This window comes from Bactrocera dorsalis, chromosome 1 (assembly GCF_023373825.1).
Source record: "Bactrocera dorsalis isolate Fly_Bdor chromosome 1, ASM2337382v1, whole genome shotgun sequence".
In the NCBI taxonomy this organism is placed as follows: Eukaryota; Metazoa; Arthropoda; class Insecta; order Diptera; family Tephritidae; genus Bactrocera; species Bactrocera dorsalis.
The window spans coordinates 2,436,787-2,450,519 of record NC_064303.1 but is presented as its reverse complement, the minus strand read 5'-3'; the positions used below and the strand labels follow the sequence as shown (position 1 = coordinate 2,450,519).

The 13,733-nt window shown below is 39.1% G+C and overlaps 2 protein-coding genes and 1 pseudogene across 3 annotated transcripts in view; 2 read left to right on the top strand and 1 right to left on the bottom strand.

The window, feature by feature from the left end:
• LOC105232340 (interference hedgehog) overlaps nucleotides 1–13,733 on the top strand; it is a 224,120-nt gene that overhangs the window by 104,348 nt on the left and 106,039 nt on the right. The gene's annotated exons all lie outside the window — the stretch shown is intronic.
• Nucleotides 5,702–7,782, bottom strand: LOC105232336 (uncharacterized). Its single transcript, XM_011213988.4, has 2 exons — nucleotides 7,319–7,782; nucleotides 5,702–7,252 (listed from the first exon to the last, which is right to left on the bottom strand). Exons 1-2 carry the CDS (start codon nucleotides 7,370–7,372, stop codon nucleotides 5,936–5,938), a joined length of 1,371 nt encoding a protein of 456 aa, XP_011212290.2. The 5' UTR covers nucleotides 7,373–7,782; the 3' UTR covers nucleotides 5,702–5,935.
• On the top strand, nucleotides 10,064–10,258 carry LOC125775976 (small nucleolar RNA U3; annotated as a pseudogene).

Genomic DNA, 13,733 nt, shown 5'->3' with positions numbered 1-13,733 from the left:
AATAAGCAGAGACAAGTCCTATCGCAGCACACCACTTTTGCCGGCCGCAATCGGCCAAAGAAGTCATATAGTCATATAGTTGATATTAGACCGAAATAGCTTGGTGCTCGGTGCTCGGCGTTTGCCGCTTGGTGTTGGCCGCAGCGCTGGGGCTGCGCAGAGCGGCGGCGGAAAGCCAAAAAGCCAGCTGGAATCCAATAAATGTCACAAGCGAAACTAAATAGAGTTGCAAGCGCCCTCCACTCACACAAGCGCACGCACACATACACGTATACAAAGGCGTGCGCGCCAAGCACACAATGACTTCGTTACGATACGGCGCTTTATTCTCGATGAGGTCGAAGTAAGTGGATATATCCGGCGCTCAATGCACAGATTGCAATGCATTCCATTTGTTGGCCTCTGTTGTTGCTGTTGCTATTGCTGTTGATGCTGCGCACACATTGCATTGGCAATGGCTAAATTTATCAGCTTTTGTGCAGCTTGCCTCTGTGTGTGTGCGTGCGTTTGCTAAATTGTATTGTTTGATTTTTTACGTGATTTATCCTGTGTGGCGGGTGCGCTGCAGCTGCCTTTGTTGCTGGCGCAGAGCAGATGTTCCAAACCGATCCAACTGTCTGTTGCTATTTTTGTATATTTTGTACATTTAGTATGTATGCGTGTGTTCGCATTAGTGTGTGTTTGTGTGTGGCAAGGAAAGCTGCCATTTGGGGAATATATGGATATGTATGCGTGTTGTTAAGTGCGTGAGCAAGTATGTGTGCGTGTGTGATTTATAAAGTCATGGTGTAAATGCCGTGGCAATTTCTAGGGATTTGCAACACTCCCGCCTGCTGACGCTGCCATCCAGTGCAATGAACCTGCGTAGCGTGTGGGGTGTGTAAGTGCTTAGTTGGGTGAGTTGGAAGCCAGCGCTAATAATAAATGTTGGAATTATGAACTGCAGCAATATTTCTATGCATTTAAAGAAAGAAGTGAAAAGAGATAAATTGTTAAGGTGGTTAAAGAGATAATTCGAGCTGTTTTCTTTTATTTCAAGGACAATAACCATTAACTATCACCGTTTACTAGAGTATTTTCATCGACATTTTCATATCTGAAAATGTTGCAGATCGATAGAAACTCAAAGACAATAATTTAGAGATCGTCGAGTACTATGATGCAATGAACTTTAAAATATGCAGAGTCTACTCTCTAAGTACTGTGATCAGCAGCCAAGTTATGTGACAAAATGATACTGATATGTAAAGACTACGATAGATTGGGTAGGTTAGGTTAGGAGGTTGTTGCCATGGATAGTTAGGTTCAGTTAAGAGATCTATACTAACAGTGATCTCACTTGGACAGCTTAGAACGCCGATCCATTTTGTTACCTGAAACTCCTAGATAATAGATCATAAGACCGTTACAAATCGACAAAACGCTTTGAGCCTATCAAAAAATTTTTGAGACGACTAATGTCAATTTTCCTAAGTCTGTTGGTTCGCCGAAGGTAAGACTGCCGAGATGTTGCAACCTCAGCCTTAAAATGGATTGACAATGAAGGAGAAATTACATTTATATTTCCATCTCATCCTCCTCCATTCAAATTTGATTACTTGCGTCTGTCAAGAGTTTTAGCTCTTCTTCATGATACTACTACACTAAGATAGTTACAGTTAAGTAAACCCAGGAGGCACACACGGTTACCTCACCTCTTTTCGGAGTTCTCCTAGGCATTGACTATGGGATGAAGGAAACAAAACTTTTCAAAATGAATCATTTTATTAAGTAAAATGTTCTTTCAAAAAAGCAAAAAATATAGAATTGCATAGTACCAGAATATGGGCCTTATATGCCTAAACTAAACTACTTCAATGTCAGAGCCTGCCGAAAGCCGCTCATTTTCTAATATCGCTATAAGAAGTTATTAATGAAATTAAATGGCTAAATATTATGTTCAAAGGTTCTCATTCACACTATCCAGTTATCTTGTTAATATCAATACTATAAGTATTCTTGCTTCGCAGCTGTCACATTAAGTTCAGAAAACGTGTTTATCATTATTCTGTTACTTTCACTGAGTCTGTCATCTCTCTCGTCACTCATACCAGTGCCATCCATAATAGTTCATAGAACCCTCCAAGTTGCAAATTACTTTAATCAAAAAGCAAAACACCGTTTTTCACTTAACAAGTTTTGTTTATATAATTTTGCTTCAAACTACAGACTTCGCGCTAATTTCGTAATTCCTGCAACAGAACGCTAATTTAATTTTATCTCTTAAATCCTTCACTTAAGAAACTAAATAACAACTTTGTGAAAAAAGTATGGCTAGAAAGTAAAAACACAAAGCAAATCCACCACAAATCTATTCTATTATTCTTAACCCATTTTTCTGCTCTACGCTTTTCATTCACAGTTTCTGTTTTTGTTATATTTTTTTTTCTGGTTCTGTTCTGTCGCAGGCAGAAAAGTTTAAAACTTTTGCTAGTTAAAATTCATTAAAGCTTAACCGCAGCTTTTTGCCGCTCATTTCACTGGTGGCTTGACTTTTGTATGCATTCGTTGTCCCCACTTCCCCCCTTCCCGCTTCCTTTCTACTACACTTCCGCTCAGCAGTCTCTGTTCGCCCAACTTCCATTGGCCATTTCACTTGTGTCCAACTAACTATCAACAATCCCAGTAAAATCACACATAACCGCAGCTCAGTTACAACAACAAAACTTACAAAAGCATGCACACACGCTTCACTATAAATATCTAAGCATCTAAGTGTGTGTGTGCTCTAAGCCGAGGCAGCCTGTGCATGTACCCAAAGTGAAGCGCTCTGTTGTTGCACTTTAAAAAAGTGTCCCATTTCAGCTCCTATTTTAGTCCGCTGCAGCATTGTGACTCGCCTGAAATATGCTTGCGTGTGCCTGTGTGCGAGCTGTTAGTGTCGCTAAACTTTGCTCATATATTATTCTCAAGTTGGCAACACTATTTAGTAGCAACACGACACGCAACACAATAACTCGGTTATACTCTCCCACAAGTGGGCGATGGTGGCGAGGCGGGAGGCGGTCAAGGGACATCCGATACACCGTAGCACACTTTCACAGGTCACAAGCAGTATGTATGCGTGTGTGCGTGGGTTGGTGCCAACGGAAAACAAGTCAAATACCAAAGTCACCTTCGGTGTGAAAATGCCCGACAAAAATGTGTACCGGAACACTTACATGCTCTGGGATGTGCTTTGTGTGCTTATGGTTGTGCGTGTGTGTGTGTGTGTGTCTCGTAACTTTGTCGCTGGCCGAGCAGCAAATTGGGGGTGTGAGAGTTTTAAAATATGGACAATTTTAACTTTTTTGCGGCTCCTGGCACTAAGTAGCTCCGAGCTCGTTGGTCTCTTAAGCCGTCGTAATTCATTAGTTGACCAGTTTATCGTGATGGCCCAGGAGGTGTGGGGAGCATACGTTGTCTGCCAATTGGCTGCGGCTGTTGAGGCCACTTTGGGGTAGGTGTAAAAACACTTAAGTGCCATTTAGGGTTCTACTTATTGATTTGCTAAGCTTTCTCGTTTATTGAAAAGGGAACCATTAAATTTGACACCCGTTTTTTTTAGGGGATGAGTAAGGGAGCACTAGGATATTTCAGTGGTCATCGTCTTGTAATAATAGGATAAGTGTATGTATAAATAAATTACAGATAATGGGTCTCAGATAAGAGCTTTTGGAGAGCTACTCTACATTCATTTTCGAGAACTAAGTATTTCATTGAATTTTAGGTATGACTAATCCAGTATAATAGCATTTTATTTTCCGCCGGGATCCAGGGTTTACATTTATTTCGATTTTGTGCTAGCTCCTTGACTTAACTTCTTTATTTTGACCTTAGATACTTCGATGTCCAGATTTCTCTCAAGGTTAGAGCGATTCCAACTTTCCGTCGGCTGCCTTGTGTATTCAAGTCGATAGCGCTTCAGGTGATTATGTCTGGATTTTGTTCCAAAACATACTCGAACCCGATCCATGTTCATTTGAGAAACCATACGAGCAAGCAAAGCTCCAAAATATCCGATAAAAACAAAGTTTATAAAGTTAACCCTCTTCGTGTTGTTAATAATTTAATCAGAAAGCAAACAGCTTCTCTAGTTTAGCTTAATTTGGAAGCATTTTACAGATGAAACTGAGCAAAGCTTCCTTCCAATATGAAATATCAAGTCATCCCACATTTAACTGCGGAAATCATGAGCTAGGTTAGGTTAGTTACACTGGCTGACTGCCTCGCCCTTTTAAAACCTATAGATCTTCTGTCATGTTAAATGGAGGCTTATTACGAGCTGATATTTACGTCCTAGAGGACTTCAACGCTATTTGCGAAGTTTAATAGAGGTTTGAGTATTATAACTTCATCCAGTTCCTTAAACTGTCAGGCTCTTAGTGGTCTAAGCCGAGTTCTAGATAATGCCGGGTAGCAGGGTATTTCGGCCTTTCTCTCATGCCTACATCCATATTTTTTTGCATGTGCCAACTTTACCCACGCCTTTACCCGCCTCTCACGTAATGTCAGCAGGCTCTGGCCTGTCTTTAGGCCAACAACCGTCCTGGAGTCTTTCCGAGACCGCAAGTGTAGAAAGCTAGCGTGTTTTCTTTTCGCTTCTTTGCACATATTCTCGGCCATCCTGCATATCCATACGGTAATCCAACTCACTATGAGCCATTCGTTAGCTTTTTCACAAAATTTCATTGTTTATCCTTACTAGCGAATTGTGTATTTCCCGATTTGGTTTGGTAGTTAAAAGGTTAATACTTTTGGGAATCTCATTAACCATTTCGTTTTCCGAAGCGCTATTATGGCCTGGAACCCAAAATGTAAGGAGCCGCTTTCCATTACATCTACTACATTTCGTCGAAATGGAGGCAGGCTACTAAGGACATTGTTCGAAGTAATATGATGTGAGATTATTGCTTTAATTGCCGCTTAGCTATCGACTCGAGACATTTTCTGACTACACAGGATTCTTCCGGAAGATACTGCAGTATTATAGCAGCATATTCAATGATCATCTGCTTATCGAGCTTTGGCCGAAGTATCTTGTGGACAATTCACCCAAGCCATTCACCTAGCCGAACCTTCCATGCAATATTAACTGATCGATAGGTAGCAGTTCGAATGACCTTTATAGTGCAGCTATGGAGTGGTTCTTTTTGCAGACAGCAGTGAGCCGCTGTATTCACTCGAATGGTTTCCTTTGTGAAATTTTGCTGGCCGCGGAACTGAAGCGCCGTAAAGCAAGATTGACTTAACTACCCCTGTCATGAACTAAAATACGCATCAATGGAATCCTCGGTGTAGGTACATATAACTCAATAATGAAATCGATCTTTTAATAAAAGTTGATCAAGAGGGTCTTAAAGTATACAAAACTATCGTGGTATCTATAATATTCTAACATCGCAGAGAGCTGCGGAGTAAAGATGGATACAACAATGCCCTCCAAGTTGAGTTTTCGAACTTTATCATATCCGAAACCAAAACAGAGGTATTTAGTTACTTAAGTTTTAGTTGAATCAGTTACATTGTATTCTTATTTCCATACTTTACTTCTCTAAATTGGACCCTCTCAGATATTCAAAAGCTGAAACTTATTCAGTCCTTCCCTTCAACTCCAGAACAATAAGTAGAATCTCTTTGTTAATTATTCCATAAAAAAATCTTTGGTTTTAGTGTTCCGTGATCGTTTATTTTTGAAATTGTATGCTCATTGTGTCATAAAATCACATGCGATCATTATGTGTTAAGATAAAAAAATTATATTTTATTAAGTTCACAAAATTTTGGATTTGAAGTGGTGATAGAAAACATATGCTCCACAAAACTTAACTTAAATCTAAATATTAAACCCTTTGTACTACCTTCCTACTATCCCTTTTGTTAAACATAACTCTATCCCTTGCCACTGCCTATAAGTTTACAGCTCGTCGCACTTTGCCTTAATCATGTTGAGCGTGACAGTGCCCACATTCGCCGAAGCATTGTTCAGCAACTCGAAGATGTGCATGTTCGCACTGCCATTACGCGTGTCCGCATAGAGGGTCTGCACCACGCCCTGATAGGCGTTATAGCGCTCGCTATTCTCCCAATCGCGCTTAAACTCCACATATAAGCGATGCACATCGAAGAGGCGTTGTGACGACGCATCGTACAGCAGCGGCGTTTCGTGCGCGTTCGTTGGCCATGGCAATAGCTTGCGCCACGTTTCGTGTAAATGCTCGAGGAACTCAAAATTGCTGAATATGAATGTGACAAAGAGGTCGACGCCTTTGCGCTGCAATTTCGCCAGCATTTCCGCCAAGTCGTCGTTTGCATATTGCGAGTTCTTAAATTGCTCATAATCGGTGGAGAGGTCATTTTCGAGATAACTGTACAAACGATTGCGTTTCGCATAGAAGTCATCAATGGCGAGTATTGTGTCGATTTCGGTCAACACTTTGCTCAACTTGCTGACGTGCAGTGTATGCGAGTCGGCAGTGGATGGCTCCAACTTCCCCTCTTCATTTTCCGTTGATGACATAGCCGCAATGTGCTTTTCTTCAATGACCTCCTGCAATAGCTTGCGCACGGTGAACAAATAATCATCGATTAACTCCGCGCCGGCCGCCTTCACATTTGCATACAGCAGCCGTGCGAAACGTTCGAGCTCGATATGTGCCAAGGGCGTTTCGGCCGTTGAGGCGACTACAGTTTCGGCACGCAATGGCGCCAACTTGACATTCGCCCAGTAGTGCGCCGCCACGGGTGGTCGCGGCGTGGCTTTGTGTGGCGCCGTTTGTGTTTGATTCGACAGCGCATCGCGGTACCAAAATTGTCCGCACAAATTGTACCAGCGTAGATGACGCAGCTCTGTGGCGCTCTCATCCTGCAGCTGCAACAATTGTCGCTTCAATTTGCCGAGGAAGTTTAGATTGCGCACGGTGTAATAGCTCTCGACGCTGTGCAGCGGCTCATTCAACTTGAGGTCGAGCAGCTGCTTGAGGTAGACGATTTTCGGCATGAGTCGTGTGGCGCTGGCGGCTGACTCGATGCGTGACACATAAGCGACATAGTCTTTGTTGGCGCGCAGCTCCTGCAGTAGTCGATTGAGATGATCGCCGGCGGCTGTGTCCACCAAAGCGTTGAGCTCATCAATGAAATGAGTTTGGAATTTGCGGCTCTTGATGTCGGCGTGTGGCAAAAGAATGTTGGGTTGCGGGGTGGGGGTGACGCCGCTGGTGGCCGCGTTGCAGTACTAGGGATGCAGTAGAAAGTATGTGTTTATTGTGTGTTTACAGAGTATAGAACTTTGGGTATTTACCAATGGTGACTGTGAAATGAGCAGTAGGAAGGCAAAAACGATTAAGCGCCTCATATTGCTGATTGAAGTGCCAAACTGGAGCTGAAGGTGTGGTTTTGGGCTTTGGTTTTGCACTAGAATTCACAGCTAAACTAAGCGTTCTATTTTATGTCGTAGTAGCTATTATTTTCACAATTTACTTTAATTAAATAATATTTTTTTTAATTAATTCTTTTAACTCCCACACTTTTTAAAGATTTTTGAGGTTAAAGTTTTCTCAGTTATCGCAAGCCGGTAAGGTTGAAATTCAGATTCTAGTACCTTTTTTATAACTGTTTTTTATTAACTTATATTTTCTGACCGTTTTGTCACTGTATTTCAATTCTAATTCACATTATTGTATTCTTCCACTGCTTGAGCTGAGTCCAACCGCTCGCTTAAACTTTGCGATTCGCTATGTTTACGTTTTCGCACTGTAATTCTATTAGCGAACTGCTAAAGCTGCTCTGGCGCTTCTAATCGCAATTACATTGTTTATTTATAAACTCACATATGCAAATACAACGCTGGGGTTAAGCGGGTCCCGCTTATTTTGCGCGCCGCTCAACAAAGCGCTTATCAAAAGGCGACGATAGCGCGTCGGCAGCCACAAACTCTCATGCCTTTTGCATATTCCACACAACTTGTATAATGAAATTTTGTTTACATTTCTATACATATATGTGCATGTATACATATGTATTATATATTAGATTATATTTAAAGATTTTAAAGGAGGTATTGACATAGCTGACATTGACCTACATATATGTGAGTATATAATTGCTGATTAAAAGTGTAGTCAAGGCTTTGACAATCCCTTCTAAAAAGATGAAAGCTACGTATGTGAGCTTATAAAATTCTTTAAAGCATTGTGGAAATTGTAAATATACAAAAGCTTTTCGAAACTAGAAATGCGCATTAAATAAATATATGTATACGAAATCAACAACTTGCGCATGGTTTATGATATGTCTACCTTACTGAGAACAGCCCTATGAAAAGATCATATCATAAGATGAGTGCCAAAACGTTTAAGTATTTTTAATTTTGGGCACACTAGGCTAACATAGAAAACAAGTTTTTTTTATAAAATGTGATTTTATTATTCAATAAAGTTGGTTTCGATGTTACAACGATTATACCGGTCAAACAATTTTTCAAAATAATTTTTATAATATATTTGCCTTAAGCTTCAAAATAAGCCTCAGTCTTTGGTAATAACAAAATCATTATTGCTAAATTTCTTTCCGATGAGTATTGTCGTGAGATCTGAGAACAGGAAATAGTCACAGAATATGGTGTATGGGAAAGCAATTCGTATTGTTCAAATGAGTCGTTTTTCGCGATTTTGTCTTTCAAAGCACCAATAACGCAATGTAATAGCCGATCTTAATACTCTTCTGTTTAAAGACAGTCATTGAATATTACACCATGAGTATTCCAAAATACTGATCCCATAACCATGCCAACCGACTTGTGTGTCTTTCGACGTTTTGGAGTCGGTTTCATCATGTGGAGACCGCTTGGCTGACTGTCGATTGATTTACGGTGTTAAATGGTGGAACTATGTTTCATTTACTGTCATATATCGGTGCAAAAATTCGGTTTTATCGCGCTAACATAGCTTCAAACACTGCGCACAATCTTCAATTCATTGTTAATTTTGATGAATTGTGAGCAGCTTTCGAATACCTAAATATTCATTCACACCATATCTAACATGTTCCTTAAATATCTTCAGAGTCTAAGCTATATCGAACAACTTCACTTTACGGGCATCCAAAATGATTTTGTGGACTTTTCCGATGTTTTCGTTGTAACAACCTCTTTGAGGCGTCCAATACGTTCACCGTCTTCGATGTCTATTTCACAAACTTAGCTAACCACCAAACTATTGATTTCAGCTGTTGATTTCTTTGGGGCATAGTCAGAATAGTGTTGATCTATCCAAAAGGAGAACAGAGAAGTTTATTGCTATGAATTGTCAAAGTATTTCTTTCACCAAATTTTAATGGGAAAGCTTTTTTATGACAGCTCTGAAGTTCTTTGCATTGATATTCAACGTTTTCCAAAATCTTTAACGATGTTTACTAATAACACTAATTTATGAAATTTGAATTTTTATAGCTAGTTTAAACTATTTCAAAGCTTTCTCAGCCCAAAAGCTCTGGCAAATGCCTTCCACACATAAAAAGTATTTCAAGCAAAATAGTTTACTTATAGGTATAATATTTTTATAGCAAGTGGCAACTTGGTTTAAATAATTTGGTAAAATACCTTTGTTACATAAATAATTTTTAGTTGTAAGGTATATGATTTACAGGTGTAATGTGTTTTTGAAGTTTATACTTCTTATACGACGCCGGAAAAGGTTGCGATAGATTCTGGTTGCGCAACCTTCCATATAAATGTAACGCAAGGTTGCGCAACCTCGCTCCATCCACATGAATGCAACGCAACCTCTGCGAAGATGTTCGAGCAGCATCGTTTGTTCGTTTCTTTCGGCACAGCTCGGCTTTTCTACCAACAACACAATGTTGCCATGCTTATGCTGTTGTTGTTTTTGTTTTCGTAGAACAATGTTTCAATTTTTGGTTGGTGACATATTCACATGGTGTGCGCATAAATATGTTTGTATGCTTGTGCATTATTGAAGTTATACTTCTTTTTCTTTCGTTTGTCTTTCATTTCTGCGAATTCTCAACTATTTTGTGTGACTTTTAATTGAAATACTCTGCGTTGGCCTTTCAAAATTAACACTTATGTGCTTTTGGAAAACGACCCACGATCACGAGGTATATCGTTTTATCTGGGAGCGTCAGATTTAAGAAATTCATTTCTAATTTTGTCTTGTGGCATATTAGAAATGTTTCTTCAAAAATCGCTTGCTTACAACGGATAAAACGACTTCTGAGTGGTGATTTTAATGAATAAATTTCTTTTGGTTGAAACACTCTGCGTTGCCAGTTAAGAAGTTAAGACTATACTTCTCAGGGGATCACAGCAATACGAATCGATTTTTCGAATCTCAAGAACCGATTCTTAATCCACTTCGACTACTGAAAATCGATTTTTAAAAAATCGATTATTTTACGAGAAAACTCAATTTTCGAGTAGAATCGGAATCGAGTTTACCATCCCTACTGGCAGCTATCGGGGCACATATAAAACCTCCGCACAATAACCACCACAAACAAAAAAATGATTTTTTTTTCCATGTAATTTATATGGAAAACAGAAAATTTGAAAGAGGCACCTCTTAAAATTAATATTAAGAGCTCATCTTTTGAGCGACTTTTTTTTACACATTTTCGAAAGTTTTGAGCCTGTTTTTCAGTTGAAAAAAAGGTTGCCTCAGAATGACACACCCTAATATACATATTATGTATATGTATATTGTTGTGATAAATTTATTGCGAAAGCAAATGTTCTACAAATGTATATGTATATTCTATACTTAAAACAAAATTATTAGAACCATCGTATGTTTCTTGCATGCATAACCAAATCATACTTAAGTCAGCGCAACCTAAGTGTCAATGGTGGTGTTGGTGGTAAGCGCCAGCTGAGGAATATCAGAGAGCGCGTAAAAAGATTCAACGTCTGCTGTTTCATCAATCTCTGCGGGAGCATCTATAACTACTGATGAATCAACGATCGTCAATTCACCGATAACTGCTGGGCTTTCAACGCGTGTTGATGGATTACAAAAGATATATGGTTACCCTGCATATTCCCTTCCGCAACGAGACAGAACTTCTTTCCGAATTAAAATTCCTTCATTTAGACTTTATAAAATGTGCATAATAAAATTAGAAAATGTGAATTTAGGTTTTCTTTCATAGAAAATGTTATGCATTTCTGAACACCGCTAAGAAGTATAACTTCTTCCGCGCGTAGGGACTCCACGCACCTTTTTGTTTTTTATAAAGTGGCAACTCCGGTTAAATTTAGAGTTTTTCTGAAATGCATGCCTAGGATACACCCCATGCTATACACATTCAGTATTTACATTTTGAAGAAAATTTAATTTTCAGCCAGGTGGCAACTCTTTCTTAGCCCAAAAGCTTGCGAAAACTCTTTCCCCACATATGTAAAATATTTTTAGCATGCTAGATAATTTATTGATACAATATTATTTTAACAAGTGGCAACTCTAAAAAATTTGGTAAGATAATATAAGGTGGCATTTCTATCGCAGCCTAAAGCTTTCGCAAATACTTTGCACGCATAAAAAATATTTCTTACAAGGCAACTCTGGTTAAAAAATTTAGTAAGAAGGTGGCAACTTTATTAATATTATATTTTTTATTAAATATTAAAACCAAGATGTACTCTTAAGATACATGCCATTCTACCTAGATTCCTTTTGAAAAAAAATTTAATTTCAGCCAGGTGGCAACTTTGGTTATATATCTGGTAATATCTAATATTTATGTTCACATGACACATTCCGTTTTAAATTAGTTCCTTTATTAAAAAAAAAAAATATTTTAAGACTCGTGGAAACTATTTCAATCATAACCGAGTCTTTTTCTATTGTCGATAAAGCTTTGTTAATGAATTTTCAGTTAGTTCAGGTATTCTGGCAGATACAGTATACTACTATACAGCATACTACTTTACTGTATCTGCCAGAATATCAAAATGAGGCTCCTGACTAGCAGAGTCACTAAATGAAGATTGTGACAATTAGAGACATGAGACAATCGTCTCAAGCAGAATATCGATATTAGTGTTGCCTAGTCCAGAAATATATATAGCAACCTACATATCATTCAAAGCAGTGGTATAATTTCCGATTAAATTGTTAAGATCGGACCACCATAGCACATTGCTGCCATACAAAAGGAACGATCGTAATTAAGTTCTTATGTAAAAACTTTTTTGCTTGTGTAGGGTATTATGGCTTCGGTGCACCCGAAAATAACTGCTCGTTAATTATTTTTATCATTACAAGCATACTCTCTTCTTAAACTTTCTCTTCTCAACGTTTCACTTATTTCACTCATTTCATTAATTTCGTTCATTATTCAGCAGCAAAATTCATGAGAATACTCTCAAGTAAAGCAGTAACAGTTTCCTCCTCAAAAATGCAACTCTGCGCACTTTCAAATCTTATCTCAATTTCATAACTCTTCTTGTTGCAAGCACTTCAAGGTAACTCGAAAAACTTTCCGAAATTAAATTCAAATAATTTTTCAGATTTTTTCTCCCTTGCTGCTTTTGTTGTTGTGGCAAGCGTATACATTGTGGAAAATTGCACTAATTAATTGCAAGCAAAGTTGCATAAAAGTTTTCTTCATAATTTTTGGTTATTATCTGCGTGCAACTGCCAACTTGCAACCGGCAACTGGCAACTGGTAACTTGCAACTAAGCTAATACATACTTTCGCTTTAATTAGATGGCACAAACAATGGTCGAGTGAAAAAGTGCAGACGCACGTGCCACCGAGCGAGCTGCCAGCAGTTATCTGCGAGAGTTAGCAGCGTGCGTGCTTCCTAAGTGCAGTTGAATGCAGTGCGAGCAGCGTTGATATGAGCATATGACTGCGAACATATGACCGCAACTGTGCATGCATATCCTATATATGTATGTGTGTGTGTGAGTGTATGTGCGCAATTCAAGGCGAAATGAAAGCGAAGAAGTTTTACTGCAAATTGGGCCAAACGCCCGTTAGTAGACTACATTGCCGCAGCTAAATGACAGAGCACGAGCTGAACGTGTGTGTGAGAGACAAAGATAGGGCCGACCAGACAAATATTAGAACCACAAAGCTACGTGGTGGCTAATCGCCCCTAAAAAGATGTTGCTGAATTGCAGAAAGTCAACTTGCAGTTGAGGCAAAAAATTCGTATAAACGTGTGCAGCAAACAAAGAAAACCGAAAATAGCTTCTAGAGAATTAGAATTGCATATAAGCATGTGCGTGTGTATATAAATTGTATTTACTCTTGGAAAACTGGCAGCGTTAAGGTTGGCATATGTTGGTTTAAAAGTGGATCTGGTCAAGATTGCGCTGAAACGGAGCTTTTGATATATAGTAATGCCTCTTCGTAACAGTAACCATGTATATAATTACATACATAAACACAGATACAGCCACGTGTGTGCATTTCATTACACATGTTCCTCTCGGACTCTCTCCGGCCCTCACGTACCGTCTACAATTGCACAGGCTTGCCAAATATTTACCACGTGCGCTTTCTAGCAAATCTTTAGTCTCCTTCTTTAGTGTTATTTTTGCTCGGGTCCTTTAAAACACAACAACAACGCGGCAAAAAGTAAAAGTTCGCAGCAATCGCAACGTCCACAACAAAGTTTCCAAGTAAAGTTCGGCTTCCTTTCTGCTGTCGTCCACCTTTTCTTTACACAAAAGTTCATTTTCCTTGCA